The sequence below is a fragment of the Hibiscus syriacus genome, unplaced genomic scaffold (genome assembly GCF_006381635.1).
Source record: "Hibiscus syriacus cultivar Baekdansim isolate YM2019G1 unplaced genomic scaffold, ASM638163v2 tig00111402_pilon, whole genome shotgun sequence".
Taxonomy (NCBI): domain Eukaryota; kingdom Viridiplantae; phylum Streptophyta; class Magnoliopsida; order Malvales; family Malvaceae; genus Hibiscus; species Hibiscus syriacus.
In genome coordinates this window covers 5,269,937-5,293,500 of record NW_024063082.1, presented here as the reverse complement: position 1 = coordinate 5,293,500, position 23,564 = coordinate 5,269,937, and the positions used below count along the sequence as shown (strand labels likewise).

Here is a 23,564-nt window from a genome sequence, read left to right as displayed (position 1 = left end):
AATGCACCTATTCTTAAACCATTGCAAAACAGTACCTATATCACTTGATCCTTTTAAAATAATTTTGCTTTACCTATTTTCTAGCAGAACTTTTAATCCAATCCATTACTTTCCCTTCTAACTTAACTTCATATTCATTCTTAACTCCTTATTTAATCTTCCAGTACCAGACTCTACTATTCAAGCGTATATGTCTTTCATCAAGTTTTGATCCTTTGTTATGGAATACAACTAATTCAAATCGAGTCTGTAATTGACAATCATAATCTATGTCTCTCTTCGATAATGTCGATTTTTATGAGATACGAATTCTCTTAATTCTTCTAAGATCTCTCTAGATCTTTAATACAATTCATCACTTCTTGAAAAGAACAATTTTTTTTAACATCAATAATATTCTTTTCGTCTAGGAACAAACCCTCCATACCTCACTTACATACATCATTTTTCCTTCAAATAACTTAACAATAATTTCTTCAACTTATCAAACTATATTCATATCCCTACACGTTATGATTCCTCTGTTTTCAAAATCAAGCATTCTAACTTTCTCTGTCTTATAAACTGATTGTTGATATATTGATTCTTAAACTTTTCTATTACTTTATAACTTTACTTAACCATATGAATCCTTATCTCCTTCACTACATCACATTTACATGGTCGAGATACACAACTATATCCATATCCGTTTCATATTCGGTTAACTTATCCCAGTACTATCTCTTTGTTTCAAATTCATCACACTAATTACATTTATCTTATAAATTGGTTACTGATTCACTTATTCTTGAACTCTTCTACAATTCTAGCCACATCCTTAGATCTTTTAACTTTCTTATGGTGACACTTGTTCACCATATTCGATCGTATCCATGAAATAATAAGAATACTATATCACTTTTCTGATTCAGACATGTGAAAACTTTCTAACACTATTCTAATATGATTTCAACTTTCTGAAATCAGTCTTTGATCTTATGAGGCACTTTCTGAAGTGTCCGCTCTTCCCCCTGCCTGGCCAGGGCAGGTGAATTGCTATCACAATCAGGAATATCGCCTCTTACTTCACTTCGAAATTAATATAATCATACTTCTATTATAACTTAGCAATCTAATTCTATTAGCAAGACAACACACTCCTTACACTATCATATCAGAATTTTTCACCTTAGTTCGCATGTACACATTTTATGACACTTTGGACTTCGGTTTATGCCGAGAATCGGCTAAACTTTAGCTCTGATACCATTAAATGTAACACCCCCAACCCATATCCGACCCGGATACGAGTATGAGGTGTCACATTGACTTTTCAAACTTTGACTCTTGACAAAATTCAAAGAAAATTTAAACATTTCATTAAAGTAAAAGCGGTTTAGTTACATAAACTGACCACAATAACCAAAATCAATCAGAGCACACTTAATTCAACCAATTAGTACATGCCAACTATACTCAAAATAACCAAAAACATTTAAATCCTCTATTTTATGATCTTAAATTTTGTAAGGGAGATGCTGACCTGTATTGCTCCTCACAGCTTCTATATTCACTTTCTGTAACATGCGTGTGAAACACTCACACGCTAAGTCGATGACTTAGTGAGGCATAAAGAAAACACATCTAATGGAATTCATACCCACTAATCATGCATGACTGTTTTATGCTATCAAATTATACAACTCAATTACATACATCAATATATTCATGTATATTATGTAACAGATACCATAACCCCTATCACACATATATCATATCATGCAATTCATATCACACATCATATACATATATCACATACATTGTTCTCATATCACCAACCTGTTTATCCTTACTAATTCCCTTGTCATTACTTCAATTCCGTCATATGAACATATAATGAATATAAACATATTATATATATTTTAATATGCCACAATACATTACTAATTTCTATAATCATATAATACATAAACGCATAGTATCTCATATCACCATGACATATATGCACTTCTACCATGTCACGAGAAATACACATATCATTATATCAAATTATGTTCTATTTTCAAAACCCATGTATACATGTGAGAACTATAGATATGTGAGTCTATAGAGGTTGTGCACTATGCTGTCACCACAACTCGTATAATTGCACCGAAATGCCACTTAGAATTGCACCGGAGTGCCGCGTAGAATTGCACCGTAGTGCCATATAATAATGTCCATAAGGACCACATATCGTTCCTTAAGAATCATATACATATACTAGGGATCAAGTATGTGTCTCACCAGACTTCACACATGTTCCAAAGAATACATATATGTCCCGAAGGACCACATATCATTCCTTAAGAATCATATACATATGCCAAGGATCAAGTATGTGTCTCACCAGACTTCACACATGTTCCAAAGAATACATATATGTCCCGAAGGACCGCGTAGACCCTCGACTCTTGGCATGCCAACTATACCCCTAGCTCTCATGACACATAACATGGGCATTAATATTTATGTTAACATACATTCACATATACACATAGTCATGTAGTTCTTTCACATAGCTCATCGTCATATAAATCACATATCTCATATACATATAAACACATGATTCACTTACGCGTAGAACATTTCCATATAATCGCATAGTCATATAATATTTCATATAACATATATTTTCTCTTTCATATATCTCATATCATGTCATATCTTGTGATCATATAATCATGTTACTTATAATCACATAACTTCTACTCATAGGGTTCAACATCATTAAACTTAGTTCCCTTTTTCATATATCATACATTTATATATTTTATATGTCCTATCAATAACCTATAAACTTACTCATATTCTCATATATCATATTTTAATATAATTTGTATAGTAATACTCTATAATTGTATCATATAATGATTTTACCCAAGTACTCCTTTATAAAGTTTATATTACAGGTTCAATTAGTCTCATTCTATCTTATAAATAATTTCCACTTATTTTATATCATTTTCCTTTTCCACTCACATAAACCATCTATTTATTTAGTTCAATTTCTCATGACTTCCACAATACTCTTTAATAAAACTTTGTAGCTCTTCACTTTAATACATAAACCATAGTTTCCTTTAATTTATCAATCTTCCCTAGATAACTTATGTATCCTTATTTATGCCCTCGAATTTATAATATTCTCTTAGAGTCTCCTAACATTTCTCGTATAATCACTTATACCATATCATATGACTTATACTTGATTATCTTATTCTCTCGTGTTCATTTCATTTCTTATGACTCTATCATATAACTTATTCCATGTTTTTCCATTATTACATAATAAAGTTTTACATAAATCATATAGCATATACAAAGCATATCATTATCTTTAGTCATGCATACATACAATCAATGTAATACAAATAATCACATATAATTATAACAACACATAATCACATCCATGACTTCATGCATATTACTCTAGGAAATAGACTCATCGCAAGTCTTATTTCCATTAAACACTACATATCACTAGTATGCACTCACCTTGGCCTCACTAGTCAATTCTAATCTCTTATCTTTCCCTTGATCGATCTTACTTGCCAAATGTTCCGAAATTGCTTTACGCGCAGAATCTACATAAATGTACATTTTGAGGCAATCATTAGATACCTACACCTTGTAATTGGATACTAGCAACTTAAACGAACTTATTAAACCAATATTCAAATTTTTCCTTTAGGGGGAATCGATTCCCTCCTGTGGGGGAATCGGTTCCCCTATGAGATTCTGGAATTTCTGGTTCGCTTGAGGGGTATCGATTCCTCATTGAATGGGTACCGATTCCCTTGAATGGGTACCGATTCCCCTTACCCAGAAATCATATTTTCAGCACGAAATTTACTTCATTTCATCTTAAACACTTCATATTTCAACCTCTTCTATATACTAAACTCAAACACACATACTTAAGCCCATTTGTACTCATTTAATCCATCTTAATTCTCAAAATCCTTTCCTCTTAATGAAATTCAAGAATTATGCTCAATTTTCAACATGTTCTAAATTCCTTTCTATTACTCCAAATCTCTTAATTCAACTATTGACAAGTCAAATTTAACTTAAAATTCAACTTATCAACTTTATTTCAAGATTTCATTCAAAAACTCAAAATCTTTAATCTCTCCTATACTTTTCATCTTGTTGTTTTAGAACCAATTAAGCTTTCCTTAAGCTTAATTAACATCCAATGATCAAAACCCAACCTTTAGTTGAACAAATAATCAACTAATGAAGAAACTTACATTTGCCCTTGAGATCTTACGGGAGGAGAAAGAAGAAAGGAAGAAGATATGATATGTTTTCATCTTCCACGTTTGAATCTCCTATTAAAGGGGATAAAAATATCTTTATTGTCAAATGACTATTTTGCCCTTTACTACTTTGGATAATTACTAAAAACTTACAGGGATTATCTCTACATAAATCATTAAACTTTTCAACTTTTCCACTATAATCACCAAATTCTAAAATTTTACAATTTAGTCACTAACCCATAATTTGGGATGTTACAAATCTCCCCTCCTTTAAAGAAAATTCGTCCTCGAATTTTCACTGCACAACTTGATAAGAACATGTATGTTAATGTTCTCATGTTGTTTCCTTTACTTAATCTTTCTTTCCCTTAGTTCTTCAACTACCCTTTTTTTTATACATCCTTATCATGTCACTTATCATATAACCAATAGCATCAGTTCTTATCACTCAAAATCATTAATCAATCAAATTCCTTATCAATCTTTAATTACCTTGCAGTAATAACCAACCTTTATTCCATCATCGCTTAATTACTTCTTAAACTTCCTTAATACATATAAATTATTCTTTATTCCTCTGACTAAATCTGCTTGACCAAGAAACATAACCTTTAGTTATTCAAAATCAAAATCTCCTTATACATAAATCATATATTTTCTTTCATGCTCAAATACTCTTTTCCTCTCACTTGTGCTCATCTCTGATTACTAATCTTTATCATTTCTTCATCACTTTGATAATCAACACTCCTTGCACATACCTTATTCTTCGTAAAGTCCTTATTCAAATCATAATACACATATACTTGACTTCATTCAAACATATTAATCCTTTACTCTTTCCGGTCGAAACTAACTCAGCATTAATTTATTTGACTCATTCAACTCATATTCTTACTCATTCACAATGCAATTTTTCTGGGTTCAAACTCAGGCATTACAATTTCCTTTATCTTATAAATCAATCATCAATGCACCTATTCTTAAACCATTGCAAAACAATACCTATATCACTTGATCCTTTTAAAATAATTTTGCTTTACCTATTTTCTAGCAGAACTTTTAATCCAATCCATTACTTTCCCTTCTAACTTAACTTCATATTCATTTTTAACTCCTTATTTAATCTTCCAGTACCAGACTCTACTATTCAAGCGTATCTGTCTTTCATCAAGTTTTGATCCTTTGCTATGGAATACAACTAATTCAAATCGAGTCTGTAATTGACAATCATAATCTATGTCTCTCTTTGATAATATCAATTTTTATGAGATATGAATTCTCTTAATTCTTCTGAGATCTCTCTAGATCTTTAATACAATTCATCACTTCTTGAAAAGAACAATTTTTTTAACATCAATAATATTCTTTTTGTCTAGGCACAAACCCTCCATACCTCACTTACATACATCATTTTTCCTTCAAATAACTTAACAATAATTTCTTCAACTTATCAAACTATATTCATATCCCTACACGTTACGATTCCTCTGTTTTCAAAATCAAGCATTCTAACTTTCTCTGTCTTACAAACTGATTGTTGATATATTGATTCTTAAACTTTTCTATTACTTTATAACTTTACTTAACCATATGAATCCTTATCTCCTTCACTACATCACATTTACATGGTCGAGATACACAACTATATCCATATCCGTTTCATATTCGGTTAACTTATCCTAATAATATCTTCAAATCCTTTAATTTCAATACACTTTTCGTCACATAAACTGGTTAGCCAACGCTAACTCTTTTCATCTAGAATGCAAACCCTTATAATATCCACATTTTGCTTATACCCAGTACTATCTCTTTGTTTCAAATTCATCACACTAATTGCATTTATCTTATAAATTGGTCACTGATTCACTTATTCTTGAACTCTTCTACAATTCTAGCCACATCCTTAGATCTTTTAACTTTCTTATGGTGACACTTGTTCACCATATTCGATCGTATCCATGAAATAATAAGAATACTTCATATCACTTTTCTGATTCAGACATGTGAAAACTTTCTAACACTATTCTAATATGATTTCAACTTTCTGAAATCAGTCTTTGATCTTATGAGGCACTTTCTGAAGTGTCCGCTCTTCCCCCTGCCTGGCCAGGGCAAGTGAATTGCTATCACAATCAGGAATATCGCCTCTTACTTCACTTCGAAATTAATATAATCATACTTCTATTATAACTAAGCAATCTAATTCTATTAGCAAGACAACACACTCCTTACACTATCATATCAGAATTTTTCACCTTAGTTGGCATGCACACATTTTATGACACTTTGGACTTCGGTTTATGCCTAGAATCGGCTAAACCTTAGCTCTGATACCATTAAATGTAACACCCCCAACCCGTATCCGACCCGGATACGAGTATGAGGTGTCACATTGACTTTTCAAACTTTGACTCTTGATAAAATTCAAAGAAAATTTAAACATTTCATTAAAGTAAAAGTGGTTTAGTTACATAAACTGACCACAATAACCAAAATCAATCAGAGCACACTTAATTCAACCAATTAGTACATGCCAACTATACTCAAAATAACCTAAAACATTTAAATCCTCTATTTTCTGATCTGAAATTTTATAAGGAAGATGCTGACTTATATTGCTCCTCACAGCTTCTATATTCACTTTCTGTAACATGCGTGTGAAACACTCACACGCTAAGTCGATGACTTAGTGAGACATAAAGAAAACACATATAATGGAATTCATACCCACTAATCATGCATGATTGTTTTATGCTATCAAATTATACAACTCAATTACATATACATCAACATATATTCATGTATATTATGTAACAGATACCATAACCCCCTATCACACATATATCATATCATGCAATTCATATCACACATCATATACATATATCACATACATTGTTCTCATATCACCAACCTGTTTATCCTTACTAATTCCCTTGTCATTACTTCAATTCCGTCATATGAGCATATAATGAATATAAACATATTATATATATTATTTTAATATGCCACAATACATTACTAATTTCTATAATCATATAATACATAAACACATAGTATCTCATATCACCATGACATATATGCACTTCTACCATGTCACGAGAAATACACATATCATTATATCAAATTATGTTCTCTTTTCAAAGCCCATGTATACATGTGAGAACTATAGATATGTGAGTCTATAGAGGTTGTGCAACTATGTTGTCACCACAGCTCGTATAATTGCACCGAAATGCCACTTAGAATTGCATCGGAGTGCCGCGTAGAATTGCACCTTAGTTCCATATAATAATGTCCATAAGGACCACATATCATTCCTTAAGAATCATATACATATACTAGGGATCAAGTATGTGTCTCACCAGACTTCACACATGTTCCAAAGAATACATATATGTCCCGAAGGACCACATATCATTCCTTAAGAATCATATACATATGCCAAGGATCAAGTATGTGTCTCACCAGACTTCACACATGTTCCAAAGAATACATATATGTCCCGAAGGACCGCGCAGACCCTCTTAGCATGCCAACTATACCCCTAGCTCTCATGACACATAACATGGGCATTAATATTTATGTTAACATACATTCACATATACACATAGTCATGTATTTCTTTCACATAGCTCATCGTCATATAAATCACATATCACATATACATATAAACACATGGTTCACTTACGCGTAGAACATTTCCATATAATCGCATAGTCATATAATATTTCATATAACATATATTTTCTCTTTCATATATCTCATATCATGTATCATATATTGTGATCATATAATCATGTTACTTATAATCACATAACTTCTACTCATAGGGTTCAACATCATTAAACTTAGTTCCCTTTTTCATATCATCATACATTTATATATTCTTATATGTCCTATCAATAACCTATAAACTTACTCATATTCTCATATATCATTTTAATATAATTTGTATAGTAATACTCTATAATTGTATCATATAATGATTTTACCCAAGTACTCCTTTATAAAGTTTATATTACAGGTTCAATTAGTCTCATTCTATCTTATAAATAATTTCCACTTATTTTATATCATTTTCCTTTTCCACTCACATAAACCATCTATTTATTTAGTTCAATTTCTCATGACTTCCACAATACTCTTTAATAAAACTTTGTAGCTCTTCACTTTAATACATAAACCATAGTTTCCTTTAATTTATCAATCTTCCGTATACAACTTATGTATCCTTATTTATGCCCTCGAATTTATAATATTCTCTTAGAGTCTCCTAACATTTCTCGTATAATCACTTATACCATATCATATGACTTATACTTGATTATCTTATTCTCTCGTGTTCATTTCATTTCTTATGACTCTATCATATAACTTATTCCATGTTTTTCCATTATTACATAATAAAGTTTTACATAAATCATATAGCATATACAAAGCATAACATTATCTTTAGTCATGCATACATACAATCAATGTAATACAGATAATCACATATAATTATAACAACACATAATCATGTCCATGACTTCATGCATATTACTCTAGGAAATAGACTCATCGCAAGTCTTATTTCCATTAAACACTACATATCACTAGTATGCACTCACATTGGCCTTACTAGTCAATTCCAATCTCTTATCTTTCCCTTGATCGATCTTACTTGCCAAATGTTCCGGAATTGCTTTACGCGCAGAATCTACATAAATGTACATTTTGAGGCAATCATTAGATACCTACACCTTGTAATTGGATACTAGCAACTTAAACGAACTTATTAAACCAATATTCATATTTTTCCTTTAGGGGGAATCAATTCCCTCCTGTGGGGGAATCGGTTCCCCTATGAGATTCTGGAATTTCTGGTTCGCTTGAGGGGTATCGATTCCCCATTGAATGGTTACCGATTCCCTTGAATGGGTACCGATTCCCCTTACCCATAAATCATATTTTCAGCACGAAATTTACTTCATTTCATCTTAAACACTTCATATTTCAACCTCTTCTATATACTAAACTCAAACACACATACTTAAGCCCATTTGTACTCATTTAATCCATCTTAATTCTCAAAATCCTCTCCTCTTAATGAAATTCAAGAATTATACTCAATTTTCAACATGTTCTAAATTCCTTTCTATCACTCCAAATCTCTTAATTCAACTATTGACAAGTTAAATTCAACTTAAAATTCAACTTATCAACTTTATTTCAAGATTTCATTCAAAAACTCAAAATCTTTAATCTCTCCTATACCTTTCATCTTGTTGTTTTAGAACCAATTAAGCTTTCCTTAAGCTTAATTACCATCCAATGATCAAAACCCAACCTTTAGTTGAACAAATAATCAACTAATGAAGAAACTTACCTTTGCCCTTGAGCTCTTACGGGAGGAGAAAGAAGAAAGGAAGAAGAGATGAAATGTTTTCATCTTCCACGTTTCAATCTCCTATTAAAGGGGATAAAAATATCTTTATTGTCAAATGACCATTTTACCCTTTACTACTTTGGATAATTACTAAAAACTTCCAGGGATTATCTTCACATAAATCATTAAACTTTTCAACTTTTCCACTTTAATCACCAAATTCTGAGATTTTACAATTTAGTCACTAACCCATAATTTGGGATGTTACACCATACCTATTTGTGATGCGGATGGAGAGGCTATCTCAAGCAATAAATGGTGAAGTGCACAAAAAGCTTTGGAAACCTTTTAAAAAAATAAGAATGGTCTAGAGATCTCGGATTTATTCTTCATCGATTATATGATCCTTTTTGCTGAAGCATCAACTAACCAACTAGAGGTTATAAAAAGGGTTCTTGAGCACTTTTGTTTAGCCTCCGGATAGAAAATTAACATTGAAAAAACAAACATCTTTTTTTTTCAAAGAATGTAACAGAGGGTGAGCGAAAGTTAATAAGCGAGGATTTTGGTTTTAAAAAGGTAAAAAAACTAGGTAAATACCTAGGAGTGCCTCTAATTCATGGAAAGGTGACAAGAACCACGTATCAATACCTAGTGCAAAATATGCATGAAAAGATGACTGATTGGAAAACCAAACAACTTTCTATAGTCGGACGAATCATCTTAGCCAAGGCGGTGTTGGCAACAATACATTCCTACACAATGCAATCCACTTCCTTGCCTAAAGGTATATGCTTGGAAATAGAACGAATTATGAGGAAGTTTGTGTGGGGTCATTCGGAAGTTAAGAAATGAACCAACCCTGTGAACTGGGATGCATTATGTAAACCAATAAATAAATGAGGCGTAGGATTGAGAAATATTATACCACAAAATGAGGCGTAGGATTGAGAAATATAATACCACAAAATGAGGCGTTCCTCATGAAAATCGCATTCCAGTTACTCAGTAACAAGAATAAGCTGTGGGTTCAACTATTGTGGTCAAAATACAAATGAAAGGATAATTTACCGATAAGCATCAAAAGAGCAAATTGCTGAAATTTATGGAGAAGACTGGCCAAAATTTGGGAGAACATATGCTTTGGAGTAGTTTGGAATATAGGTAACGACCAATCAACAAAAGTTTTGGAGGGATTCGTGGTTGCAAGAAATTGGTCCTTTATACAACCATATCACGGGCGACGAATTTCCGAGCATAATTTCAAACTCAGTTGCTTCTCTGGTGAATGAAGAAGGTGAATGGAAGTGGGATGAAATTGAGCCTTATCTTCCACAACGGATTCTTGTAAAGATTGCAGCGATCAAACCTCCGCTAGCTTCTTTCCAAATGATTCACTAGGTTGAAAATGGAACATAAATAGAAGATTTTCAGTCAAACCCGCTTATGAATCTTGTACAAAGCAAGAAGATGACGGAGAGGAAAGTATATGGAAAGTGATTGCAAATCACAAAGGGACACAAATGATCAAGACGTTCTTGTGGTTGGTGACAAGAAAAGCAATATTAACGAATGGAGAAAGAGTGCGCAGACATATAGCAACTGATGCAAGCTGTGTAGGCTATGTCAATGGATAGGAGGATGTGGATCATATACTACGAAAATGTCCAATGGCAAGCTCATTGTGGATGATGCTTATAAAAGAAGATAAATGGGCAGATATCTTCTCAACAAACATAAAAGACTGGATATACGAGAACCTAGCCAATCCATCGCAATTTGTAAGAAATTGGGAAACATGGGAAATAATATTTTGTGCCATTCTAAGGAATATTTGGAAACAGAGGAATAAAAAACTCTTTGATCCAGAAAATGTCTAAGAAGAAACTGTATTGGAACGTAGTAAATGGTAGAAGCGGAGACTTGCAAGGCTACAACAGCGGAAAAGGAAATACAGGCCATTGAATGATGTAAATCAAGGGCGGAAACAAAATGGACACAACCTCCAGAAGGGTGGCTCAAATTAAGCATAGATGGTGCAAAGGACAACTCAAAGGATCTATCCTATTGTAGAGGTGTTATAAGGGATGATAGGGGCCAATGGAGATCGGGATTCCACAAGTTGAATAATAATTATTAAAATAATAATTAAACATTTATACAATAATAAAATAATTTCCAAACACACCCATCTACGATACAATATATTAGATTAGGACCGTTACTGCCAAAATAAATGTTAGGAATGGCGATTATTGGAGTAAATTAAGAAAAAAAGATTTGCAACAAATTAAGAAGTAAATTATAATCAAATCATGACATAAACAGTCTTCAAAACACAGAAAAACGCAGTTAATTTTCAAGAATATCAAATGAAACTAACAATGAGCAGATCCTAAATAATAGTAATAATAAGATAATTAACTACATCAGCAAATACATCATAACCAGCACTCCTCCAAGAGCCGTCACGAAATAAGATGCAACCGTCTGCTTGATGGTCGAATTGTGCGGCTGCGGCCCCCAAAACGAGTCCCAACCCTCCCCATCATCGTCTTCCATAGGCGAAGGTGCCAGCCGAGGAGAGCTGATCGCAGCCGCAGGGTGCACCATTACTCGAACAATCAGTTTCTGACCAGCTTGACAGTGACCTCGCTCCCCACTGATGAAGTAGAAGAACCCGTACCGATCGAACACGAAAACCCTTTTCCCGTCTTTCAACTTAAAGATCGGATCACCAACATTGCAGTTGGTGTAGCTTATATGATCCACCACCAACATTGAGTCATTGTTGTACTCAAAATCTAGCAACACACAAGTACACAACCAAACATAAGCAAAACTATACGTTTGTATGTATGTATGTATATATGTAGTAAACTTACAAAGAGAATCCCCAACGTGAAAGCGGTTCCTGGAGGCCCATCCGTTGTAAGTTTCGGATTCGTTTCCGGTGGGTTTTGTCCAACCTTTGTCCCCACCAACTTTGAACTGAAAAGAAGCGGTGGCGACGGTGACCATGGAGATGAAAACCAGAGTTCTGAAGATCAAATGAAGCCATTTTTAAAGCTTGAATTGTTGTGGAATTTGAGCTGATAGATAGAACCACGGTGAAGAGCAAAGTTGCTAACTTTATAAGGGAATTGCAAAAGTGGGCGGTGGAATGGCAGTTATGTTAGTTACCTTTATTGCGTGGGTTGATTGTGGGGTTCTACAGTCAATGACTTGTTAGTCCCACGTTGTTTTGAACTTTGACTTGGTCTCATTGTTATCCCCTGGATTGAAATCCAGTATGATCAATTTATTCAACGGTTGTGATCCTCGGATTCTTGTTGATCACACTGATACGAGAATTGACATTCATGCCATTGCAGTTCTTAAACCCTTTTTTTTTTAAAGAATAGTTTTTAAGCCTCATTTATTAATTAAGGGATGATAATCAATTGAGTATTAATTGAGGAGAAGTGACGGATCAGAGTAAGAGAACACGTCTCAAAACTTTGGAAATGTATCTTCAGATTACATCAGAGGCCACAGAGTTCAATACGTTTCTTTTGAACTCAAACCAATGAACTCCTAGGTAAGATTATAGTGACGGTATATAAGCAAGGCAATGAAAGAATCAAACAATCAAAGAATTTTGAACCCTGGTGGCCTCTCAAGCAGTTGTTTCGCTTTCTTCATCATCCGAAACAATGTCCTCGACAGTTAAGCTACAAGAGAAGGTAAGACTCGGTTTCATCTTCGGCACGGCTACCGGATCCGACTCATTGTTGAGGATCTGAAGGACTCGCCTGATTGAAGGCCTCACGGCATCGTCGGGGTGTGCACAGCTCAAACCTATGAGCAACATCTTCCTCATTTCGTCCTCCTTGAAATCCCCATTCAACCTTTTATCAGCAGCTTCAATGATCCTTCCCTCACCAAACAAACCCCACACCCAGTCAACCAAATTCATCATCTTCTGGCTGTTTAGTCCCCCTTCCCTCTCGATTGGTCTTCTACCGCAAGCTACTTCGAGAATCACAACACCGTAGCTGAAAACATCGGTTTTCTCGGTTGCTTTCCCGTACTGAAGATACTCAGGGGCAAGGTAGCCCATAGTTCCTGCGGTGAGTGTTGAAACCGGACTCTTGTCATGATCCATCAACCTTGCCAATCCGAAATCACCGAGTCTTGGATTAAAGTTACCATCAAGCATTATATTACTCGTCTTTATGTCTCTGTGAATGACTTGTTGCTCACATTCTTGGTGCATATAAGCCAAGACAGAGGCCAATCCTACTGCAATATTTTGCCTATGGGACCATGTGAGCAATACGCCATTCGCAGGGTCTTGATGAAGCACCGTATCAAGGCTTCCATTAGGCATAAACTCATAAACAAGCAGCAATTCACCTTTCTCGGCACACCAACCTTGTAGCTGAACCAGATTCTTGTGCCTCAAAGCAGCTATAATGGACAATTCAGCAAGGAACTCGGTTTTACCTTCGCCTGAGTGTTTCGATCTTTTCACTGCACTAACAGAACCCGAAGAAGCAACAGCCTTATAAACATTCCCGAACGCCCCACACCCGATGATTCTACTTGAGTGGAACCCTCTTGTGGCAGCGTACAGTCCTTTGTAACTAAACTCCCGAGGCCCTGACAAAATCTCAGCTTTGAGATTCTTGTCTACTCTCGTATCCTTCCATTTCTTCGCAGAAACATAACCGAAAACAGAAAGAACCACGAAAAAGAAAGCCGGACTGGCGATTCCGAGTCCTAAAGGGAGCCTGCTGTGGTGTTTATTGGGAATATTTGATGCAGGAACAGTCGGTATGATCGTAACTGAAGTACCAGATACATTATGAGGATGTGATTTTGGTCTCACGGGAAGGAAACCAGAAGTCTTGAAACTCCAATTCTCAACTGTATGAATTGCTGTACTCCCTTCTGTTGAAGCTGAGAACCCGACAAAGACGTACTCTTTAAGGTAACCAGACAAATCAATGTCAACAGACAACAATGGTGTCGGAGGTTTAACAGTCGAATAACTCAAGAAAACATGCAAGACCTTCAAATCATTCTTGTAAACAATCCAAGCACTGATCAAATTCCCACTCTTCAAATCAATATCTTGAAACAATGCATCAGCTGCCTCTATGGAGATGATCGAGTTAACATCCAAACCGACATGGTTGTCATTCGAATCATTGAATCGAGTATTGAGCTTGGTATCGAACTCAACGGCTAAAAACTTGTTCTTGGCCAAACCCGAAGAGTTAGCAAGACCGAGATACCCACCTGGACTTCCGAGGATTTGGTTATCAGGCGAAAGAAAGAACGTTAAGCCATCTCCGTAAGAGCTTGGATAGGGGCTGGTGATGGAAAAAGAGAAACGTGTGGAGAAAGAAGCTGTGATATTGGATTCTTGATCGAAGAAACGAATTGGGTAGTTGTAGATGAGGGTACCAGAGCTTGAAAAAGGAACGTCAGTCTCCCTGGTTAGGCCTATGACGCCATTTTTAAGATGGGAATCGCCGAGGAGAGTGATGTTCCTGACAGTGAAGAATGGGAAATTGAAGCTGGTGCTTTCAGCAGAGATTAGAAATGGGGAATCGAAGGAGACGAGGAGGAGGAGGAGAAGGAGAAGAAGCGGCAAGAAAACAAGAAGGTTTCTTGGTAGCATTGTTTTTTATATCGGATTCTGTGATTGGAGAAACAAATTACCCAAATCGATGCTAAGTTATGAAAGTGTTTGAAGTTTTTGCAAATGGAGAGAAAGAGAGAGGTTTAAAGGGTTGGAAAATAGGCGCCATTGGGTTTTTGAAGAAGATGATGAAAAGAAGAGCATGGACAAGTAACATTTCTTGGAGCCTTTCTTCTTTTAACTAAACAATGGAAATATAACGGTTAGATCGAAGATAATTGATTTGATCAATGTGCAAACGGTGTAGTTTTAGGTGGATTAAAGTCTAATAAGAATGAGACGAGAGATCCTAAGTTGGATTTTGTATGTCGGTGTGTTGACTTCATTTTTCAATCAAAGGACCATGAGTAGCAACGCAACTAAGTGTGTATTAGAAGATAAAATCAGACAAATTATAATTTCCCAATGTTCTAAAAGGTTTCTTTTACTTTACCCTAAGATTTATTTTTCTTCCTTTGTTTGATTTTTATCGATTAACATTGGCATGGTCTACCGAGATTTTGTTTCATTAATGTATATTTTAAACTTAAAATATCTTCTAACTTAACAAAAATGTGTAAATGAACCGAGCTTGAACATATAAGAATATGTCTATATTCCTTCAAATAAAAAGAATATGTATATATTCTTTTAAATTTTTAATATCTTATTTGTATTTATTTATTAAGGTATTTGTGTTCGTTTATTTAGCGTTTGCGAATATGTTCGTTTAACGTTCGAGAACATATTCATTTATGTGTTTGTGAATATGTTCGTGAACATGTTTGTTTATATGTTCACGAACATGTTCATTTGCAAGCTAAAAAATGATAAAACTATGTCACTAGTACTTAAACTCCTTAAGCTTCATAATATAAACACCATATTCCATCATGTGTTCAATTTAGTCACTACATTTACCAATATTTAAAATGTAAAAAAAAATACAAAGTAATGAGCATGTTCGTGAACATAAAAGAATGAGTCGATAAACAAGCTTGTTCGTGAACATAAATGAATCAAACACACATATGTTTGTGCTCGTCTATTTATTAAATGAACACTAAAATTTTAGTATCTATTTAACTTAACAAACGAATATAAAACATATGTTATATGAACGAAATATAAACAGTTCACTAAAAGCTCAGTTCATTTATACCCCTCGTCTTAGCCAACCTTCATTAATCAAAACTTACATTTATGATATAGTTAAAAGCATCTAAAGATGGAAGGTGGGGGAGGGGGGGTTAGGAAATCAAAAGAGAGAAGAAAATAGGTTTTGGTAATGTCAAGGTATGGCTTAGTGTACCATACTTAAAACGGTCGAGGTATTGTGATACAAGCTATTGTTTTTAGAAATGATTTCATATCGATCGATACAATCATAAATTGTATATATAAATTGAACATCGTTTCTATAGTTAATATAATACTTCCACATTTCTATATATATAAACGAAAAGGATGAAACGATATTGCTTCTCTAAAAAAAATTGAGTGAGATATTTTGTTCAGAAAAGAAATTAGTATACTATTTATAGGATTTCTAAAGGAATAAAAGAATGTTGTCAATCCTATACCCTAAACCAATAAGAGTGAGAATTTCTAAAACATTTTTAGAACATTAAAAACTCTTAGCTTTGCTCCACTCATATTTTCTTTCGAGTACAATTACACATGCTATTTAGGTCTATAAAGTTGTCTCAGCAAGATATTTAGGTCTATGAATGCCAATGAAACTGAAGAGACAGTATACCTTTATAATCATGCAAAAGCTTTCCTTAAGTTGGCAGAAGATGCTATGTTTTTCAAAGTCAATTTAACCTGCGCCATTTTGCTGGAATTTTCTTGGCAAGAGAGCTACGTAGGTGAAAAACTGATAGTCCAACAGCAAACAACATAGTGCAAGGTTTTACGGTTGGTATAAACAATCTAAACTGTTAATGCCATTTTGCAGAAAGGAAGTTCTAAAAACAAGACATAGTTTACAGAATAAAGAATTACAAACAACTTAAAGCATCTGCATAATCTATAGGTGTGTGACGCAAGTTTTCGTAAAATGCTAGGGAGAAATGACAAAGAAAAAGAGAATGGATGCAGAAGAAATGAGTGAATGATTACCGGTAGCAATGGAAGCTGCTTGTTTTTTCTGAACAATAGGAATAAACGAAGTCACATTTGAAACTATTTATTGATCTTCGACTCCTTTTGTGAGAAACTTGGTCCAACTTTTCTTGGACTAGTTTTCTCAGATGGTTTTGGTTTACCGAACCTATTACGACGCGATTGACTTGCCCTTTTGGTAGAATTTACCCGACATTATACTGCAGTTTTCTTTCAACTTATTTGTATCTCTCCTCTTCGTGGCATTGTGTTTTCGAACCTTTTGCTTGGTCCCCTTCTCAGTCCCAATGAAGCTGTAGGCTGTGTTCACAGAGTCCAGGCTATCTCTATTTCAGATCCAGAAACTGATGGAGCTTTTGGACATTCCCTAATCTCAGCAAGTGGTTCCCTTTTGGCAGAGCAAGTAACTGTTTTTGAAGCAGTGCCTTCCTGAAATGCATCAATCACCTCTTCCATAGTTCCATGTTCTCATTTTCTTCATTAATGCTTTAGGATACCTCGCTTCTCTGAACTGTCAGAGTTTGATGAGATTCCATCCCAGAACTTGCCAACTGGAGAAAGATAAGGGTTCTTCACATTTCCAGTAAGCTGAGAATTAGACAATGGCAAGCAATCAGAAGAGACTCCTCCAAGCAGTGCACAGTTTGATTCCTCACCAAAGAAACTACAGCTAATTTTAAGGTGACTTTTTCTAATCATCATTTTCAGGAAGAGTGCTCTTCAGGTTCATGCATTCTAGAAGTCCTTTAGGAACAGATTGATGAAGACTGGTTGCATGGTTTGTTTCCTCACCAAAGCAACTACTGCTAACTTTGAAGTGGCTTTTTCTATCATCGTTTTCAGGAAGAGTGCTCTTCAGTGCATTCTAGAAGTTCATTAGGAACAGATTGGTAAAGACCAGTTACTTGGTGCAATCTACATGTGGATGGAAATTGAGGCAATGGGGTATGGATGCAAGCATATTTGCAAAGCTGCTCCAGAAGGCTAGTACATCCTATTGTGGTACTCAGAAGGTGCAGCTTTTCAAAGTTAATGCCTTCTCCTCCATTGCATAGTTGTTCACCATCAGTCTGAATAATAAACCCCTCAAGTTCTGGTCTTCTTTGATCTGCCTTGATCAAATCTGAAGGTGGTCGACAAGGAGAACTGATTAGATAAGTTGAAAACTCACCATCTTCTCCCAGTTGATATTTTCTTTCTTTGTTGCTCCTTTGATTATAAGCCAAATGTTGAATATTAGCAAAATCATATTTATCCCCAACCTTCAATATAATTTGCTTCTCATCTGCAGGGCATTTCTTTGTTGAACCAAACATGATTCGGGATGGATCTACTGCTTCTGTTCTGTCCACTGAGTGATCAAGATTTTCAAGGGACTCTAGTGGCAAACTTGAGACAGAAGCCACATCAAATTGGTTATGCATAAAAGTGGATGAGGTGTTTTCACTTCCGCCCCTTTCTTTTCGATCATATTTCCCCTGGCAACATAAAAAAGAGACATTCACTTGGCTAGAGTGTTCGATTTGCCAGTAAGAAAGTAACCTGTGTAATATAAAAATACACGTTCTACATATTGTGCTAATTATGAAATTAAAAGTAAAATCGGGGAAAAACGTCACCGAGTACATAGTACCTTCTGAGTAACTGAATTGAAAATATGTAAGCAAAGTGCAAGACAAGAGAATTTGAGATCCTTGCCCCAAAAGTTTTTTTTCCACATGGGATAGCCTCTATAGAAGTAGTACTCTCATTGAAAGAAACAATTAACTTTAGCTTAATCAATTGTTTTCTAGATAAAATTTAGTGAAAGTGTAAGCATTTTATAGCAGGAAAAGAGGTATAAGACATCCCTGGCTCACAGGAAGTAATAGGTATCACTATAATAAGGAATTGAAATAAAGGAAGATTTAGATCCACCCATTCTGTAGCATACCCCATTTTGTTCATCAACTCGAAACTTAGCACTTAATTGCTCAGCATCTTCCTCCTGGGACATAAAAGAACATTTTAGATTTAGAATATGCTTAGGATTATATTATGCAAAACTAACCAGTTAATAAATTCAAGTACTTCACCTTCAAGCTTAATGAAAAAGACAGGGAATTAATTTGTTGACCATTAATCTTCCTCCACTTATGAGGCCAAGAACCCTCCACATGGAAGCTAGAATGTTTACCTTGTCGTATGGACTGAACTGCAACATTCTCGTCACTTGATTTTGCACTTATTTGATCAAGAACAGAATCAATGTCACCAGGAATAAATCTTCCCTTTATAACTTCGTTTTGATTTTGAGAAGGGCTTGACCCCATTATCTCTTTCAGAGAATGATCCTTTGTTTCTTCAAACAATGCAGCACTAGACTGCCCAATTGCATTCTTGGAAGTTGCATCTGCTACCCTTAGCAGGGTAGGGCTACGAACCGATGGAACACTACATAAATCAGTAATAAGATTATTAGCTTCTCGAACCAACATTACAGGTTTTGCTGCAACCTAACCAAAATCCTTCTCAAAGAGATGATCTATCCCAGAATCGACAGTTATATTAGATCCTGCAACATCATGTAGCCAATTTCCACGAAAAGCATCATAAGAAACTTTAAAGGTAGTTGAAAGATCTTCCATGAAAGTTTCCTGTTCGGGGATTTCTTTGCTTTCAGGTACAGAACTTGTTACGGCATCCGTACAGGCGTCTGGTGTGTCTTCTACTGAGGAGAAAACATTTAAATTGGAAGTTCTAACACCAGATGTCTTGCTAAAAGCTGTTCCAGACAGTTTCTCTTCTTTGCAAAAAGCTTCTTGTTCCTCTGGCAACTGCTTTTCAAGGGATGAATTGTGCTTTTCTTGGTAATGAATATAAGTTACTTCATTTGGATTATCTGCAGAAGGAAGTAGTGTAAGAGAACTTTTCTCCAATGAGTTGATCACATTTTCAATGTTCAATATAAGACTAGAAGCTTTCTTCGTAGTGCATTCCCCCAAATCATCAAAATCAAGTTGCTTGGGCAACACCATCATAGCAAATGAAGATTGTGGACTTTTTCCTGTGGATTCCAACTCAACTCTTTCATACCTATTCAATGACTTGATAAGAGAAAGATCGTTACCACCATCCAAGTTAGAGGCGGAACTAGCTGAAGCCTCGACTAACTCAACAGAACCTGCAGCAGTGTCTGCAACAAATGCATCACATTGATTGAATTCAGCAAGATCACTACCATCAATACAAGGCAAGGAATCCACTTGAGTACCAGAAACTTCCATATGTTCAACCGCTTCAGACCTCTCTGATGACTTTGCACATAGGAACTGGTTGGAAGCTGTTGATTTGGATTGTGTAACTTTGTTCTCCAGAGTATTAGAGGAATCAAGTTTAAACACCTTTGTTCTAGAATTAGCTCTTGATCTGGTACCACCATCATTATTTTGATCCTCGAAATTTGTGATATCAAAAGGCTTAAGCAATACATTAAGATCACTAACATGACAGGGAAACTGCATTGATCTGCAAATGCCATCATTGATTCTCTTATCAGGACAACTATCCAGCTTCAAATTTTCATTTTCAAAGTTATGGAATGCGTAGAAATTCTGGTTCTTCTAAATCTTCCTTGATGGACATTGCTTTCCTTTACCTTGCTTCGGTGGTCTCTTGCATTCCTAGAAACACATGTTTCATCAGAGATAGCAGTAGGCTTTAACAATGCCAATAACTTATCAACAACAGGATTGCATTCCTCTTTGCCTGTTTTCATTTATATCAAGGTGAAACCTACTTTGCCTTTGTACAAACTTTCTATTAATTTTGGATTTATAAATTTTATTTCTTTAAATGAAAATGATTTAAATTAACAGGTTTGCATTCCTCTTTGTTTTTATCAAAATGTCAGTTACTTGGAACATGTTCAACAGGCTTACTTCAAATGTACATGAAAACTCGAAATACCCTTTCAAAAAACAAAGTAAAAGACAGTTAAAGCAAAAGATGTTTAACCTTACCAATGAATGCACCCAACTGCATTAAAGCAACAACAAAATAAAACCCCAAATGCCACACCAATGCTTTTCTCGAGTTTATCTGTTTACACATATTTTTCTTGCTTTTTTGTTCATCTTTATCTTTGTCACATGTACTGACCAAATGGATCAAAGTTATTATTAGTCAAAGAAGCCTGTGAAGAAGATGATCCTCCTCCAGCAGCACCCCCAGAACCATCTCTTAAATACCCTCCCATGGCGGTTGTCCCATCGAGAAACCCCTGGTGATGATGTCCCACATGGAAACCAGGTGGTCCGTAAGGCGGCGCCATCATTATCGACGACCCATAGTCTATACCACGCTTCAGAATCGGCTCTCCACGCAGTGAAGTCCTCTCGTTCTCGGTTTCCCGATAGCGGTTCAAGAAAGCGGTGAGCGGCTCAACGTACTCGTCGAAACCCAACTTTCCCATGGCCCAAAGCACGTCATCGGCGGTGATGGTCTTGCGTTGCTCGCGTTGGCAACGTTCGTTGGCTTCCCCGGTGATGAAGCTGATGTACTCCGAGACGCATTCTTGGATGGTTATCTTGGCGTCGTCGGAGATTTTCGCATGCGTCGGGAGGATGCGGCGCATGATACGGATCACGTTGGCTATAGGCATGTATTGATCCTGTTCACGTACCGTAGACGGCGGAGGCATGGTGTTTGAGTTGGCGGCGTTGCCATTGTTGGTGCCGGCGGTGTTACTGACGATGCCATTGTCGTTGTTGGAGTTTGAGGAGCCACCATGTATGATGTTCAACCCTGAGATAATTTATTAATTACGAGCACCAAAAACATGAGTTTATCATTCCAAGTCCCATAATATAAAGAAATTCCATTACGTTTTAGATAAATTTAAATTTTAAAAAAAAATCAACCAAATATTAATGGGAATTAATTGGGCCCACCTATCACTGTTTAGATTCTTTATTTATCAGATCAAAGTCAAAGCCCTTTCCCCTTTTCCAGATTTTAAGATTTCATCTTTCCCAAAACTCAATAATAAATTCAAACACAACTTATATATATTATTTATGGGAATGTTTTCATTTTTAATTAAAAATACTGAATAAATCTAAATAAAAATAAAATAAAGCATGCCTTCACTTTTAGACATGATTCAGAAACAAAAAAGATATATAAATATACAACATGAAAAAAAAATGAAAAACTCAAAAGTATGATACTACAACTTATTAAAATAATGGAATTATGACACAATAACGAAAACAAATAAGATATGAGTGTATGGATCGTCACTTTCGCCCGTATTATATCAGGCAATATAAACATACAGGATATATTCGAGTTCATGCATGCAAACCATTATTGAAAAGGAATTAAGATACAAGTATAAATGACTTATTTGATAATATACCACATTTTATATTTTTATTACGTGATAAATAGTTATTAAAGAAATAAAAAAGGAGTTCGTAGCAAGAGAAAGAGACAAGGAGAGTGAGCAACCGTTACTATAAACATTCAGAAGAAGTGGATTTTAAGTCAAAAAAGCTGGTTTGAATATATTCAGCTTTGAAGCTAAAACTGAAACAATGATGTATCTAAAGATTTAAAGAAGACATAAAAATGGAGATTTGGAATAAACAAAACAAGTTTGAAGCGTTGCATGCAAATAAACTAACAAACACACTGTGTTAAATCCAAACGAGAATTTCGAGATCGAACTCTCATCATTTAAAAACAAAAACTTGAAGGGTTTGGTTTGGGGATTCGTTGCTGTTGTTTTTGGCTTACCTGAACTTGGTTTTGCATGCTTGTAAAAACGATTGAACCCATCACCACGTTCCATGCCTTCGTCTCTCAAAAAAGAAGGGAAATTTTTTTGTAAAATATGGGTTTTAAAAAGGAAGTTGAGTAAGGGACTTGTGTCCTTAGAATGGGTACATGACCGTTCCAAGTAGGGGATTTATAGTGCTAAACACACTCCACATGTCAAACCGACGTTTCTAAAGAGTATTGCTGGTCACACCAACCTCTCTCATTGGACAATGCCTCCCCTTACCGGGATTTACAGGTGGCCAATCTTAAAATGTTCTTAAACACAAAATTATCTCTA

At 35.1% G+C, this 23,564-nt stretch overlaps 4 protein-coding genes across 4 annotated transcripts; all 4 read right to left on the bottom strand.

Moving 5' to 3' along the window:
• Positions 1–12,087: 12,087 nt before the first annotated feature.
• LOC120161442 (early nodulin-like protein 1) lies at positions 12,088–12,929 on the bottom strand. The gene is made up of 3 exons (XM_039171691.1): positions 12,889–12,929; positions 12,549–12,703; positions 12,088–12,467 (listed from the first exon to the last, which is right to left on the bottom strand). Exons 1-3 carry the CDS (start codon positions 12,927–12,929, stop codon positions 12,088–12,090), a joined length of 576 nt encoding a protein of 191 aa, XP_039027622.1.
• Positions 12,930–13,308: 379 nt separating this feature from the next.
• Positions 13,309–15,334, bottom strand: LOC120161682 (probable L-type lectin-domain containing receptor kinase S.7). Its single transcript, XM_039171894.1, has one exon. The coding sequence runs from the start codon at positions 15,332–15,334 to the stop codon at positions 13,322–13,324; it is 2,013 nt and encodes a 670-aa protein (XP_039027825.1). The 3' UTR covers positions 13,309–13,321.
• A 2,966-nt stretch (positions 15,335–18,300) lies between these two features.
• LOC120161441 lies at positions 18,301–19,938 on the bottom strand. Its single transcript, XM_039171690.1, has 3 exons — positions 19,537–19,938; positions 19,395–19,448; positions 18,301–18,939 (listed from the first exon to the last, which is right to left on the bottom strand). Exons 1-3 carry the CDS (start codon positions 19,936–19,938, stop codon positions 18,301–18,303), a joined length of 1,095 nt encoding a protein of 364 aa, XP_039027621.1.
• A 1,592-nt stretch (positions 19,939–21,530) lies between these two features.
• Positions 21,531–23,297, bottom strand: LOC120161957 (nuclear transcription factor Y subunit B-9-like). The gene is made up of 2 exons (XM_039172159.1): positions 23,243–23,297; positions 21,531–22,246 (listed from the first exon to the last, which is right to left on the bottom strand). The coding sequence occupies exons 1-2, from the start codon at positions 23,295–23,297 to the stop codon at positions 21,588–21,590; spliced, it is 714 nt and encodes a 237-aa protein (XP_039028090.1). The 3' UTR covers positions 21,531–21,587.
• Positions 23,298–23,564: the final 267 nt, after the last annotated feature.

Excerpts from the sequence above, each read along its gene's own strand:
- LOC120161442 (XM_039171691.1), bottom strand. The coding sequence starts at position 12,929 with ATGAGACCAAGTCAAAGTTCAAAACAACGTGGGACTAACAA. Across the intron at positions 12,704-12,888 it reads AAACAACGTGGGACTAACAA|AACTCTGGTTTTCATCTCCA; the intron begins GTCATTGACTGT and ends TTTGATCTTCAG. Across the intron at positions 12,468-12,548 it reads TCACGTTGGGGATTCTCTTT|ATTTTGAGTACAACAATGAC; the intron begins GTAAGTTTACTA and ends GTGTGTTGCTAG.
- LOC120161682 (XM_039171894.1), bottom strand. The coding sequence starts at position 15,334 with ATGCTACCAAGAAACCTTCTTGTTTTCTTGCCGCTTCTTCTCCTTCTC.
- LOC120161441 (XM_039171690.1), bottom strand. The coding sequence starts at position 19,938 with ATGTTGGTTCGAGAAGCTAATAATCTTATTACTGATTTATGTAGTGTT. Across the intron at positions 19,449-19,536 it reads CTTTTTCATTAAGCTTGAAG|GAGGAAGATGCTGAGCAATT; the intron begins GTGAAGTACTTG and ends TTTATGTCCCAG. Across the intron at positions 18,940-19,394 it reads GAGTTGATGAACAAAATGGG|GGGAAATATGATCGAAAAGA; the intron begins GTATGCTACAGA and ends TTATGTTGCCAG.
- LOC120161957 (XM_039172159.1), bottom strand. The coding sequence starts at position 23,297 with ATGGAACGTGGTGATGGGTTCAATCGTTTTTACAAGCATGCAAAACCA. Across the intron at positions 22,247-23,242 it reads GCATGCAAAACCAAGTTCAG|GGTTGAACATCATACATGGT; the intron begins GTAAGCCAAAAA and ends AAATTATCTCAG.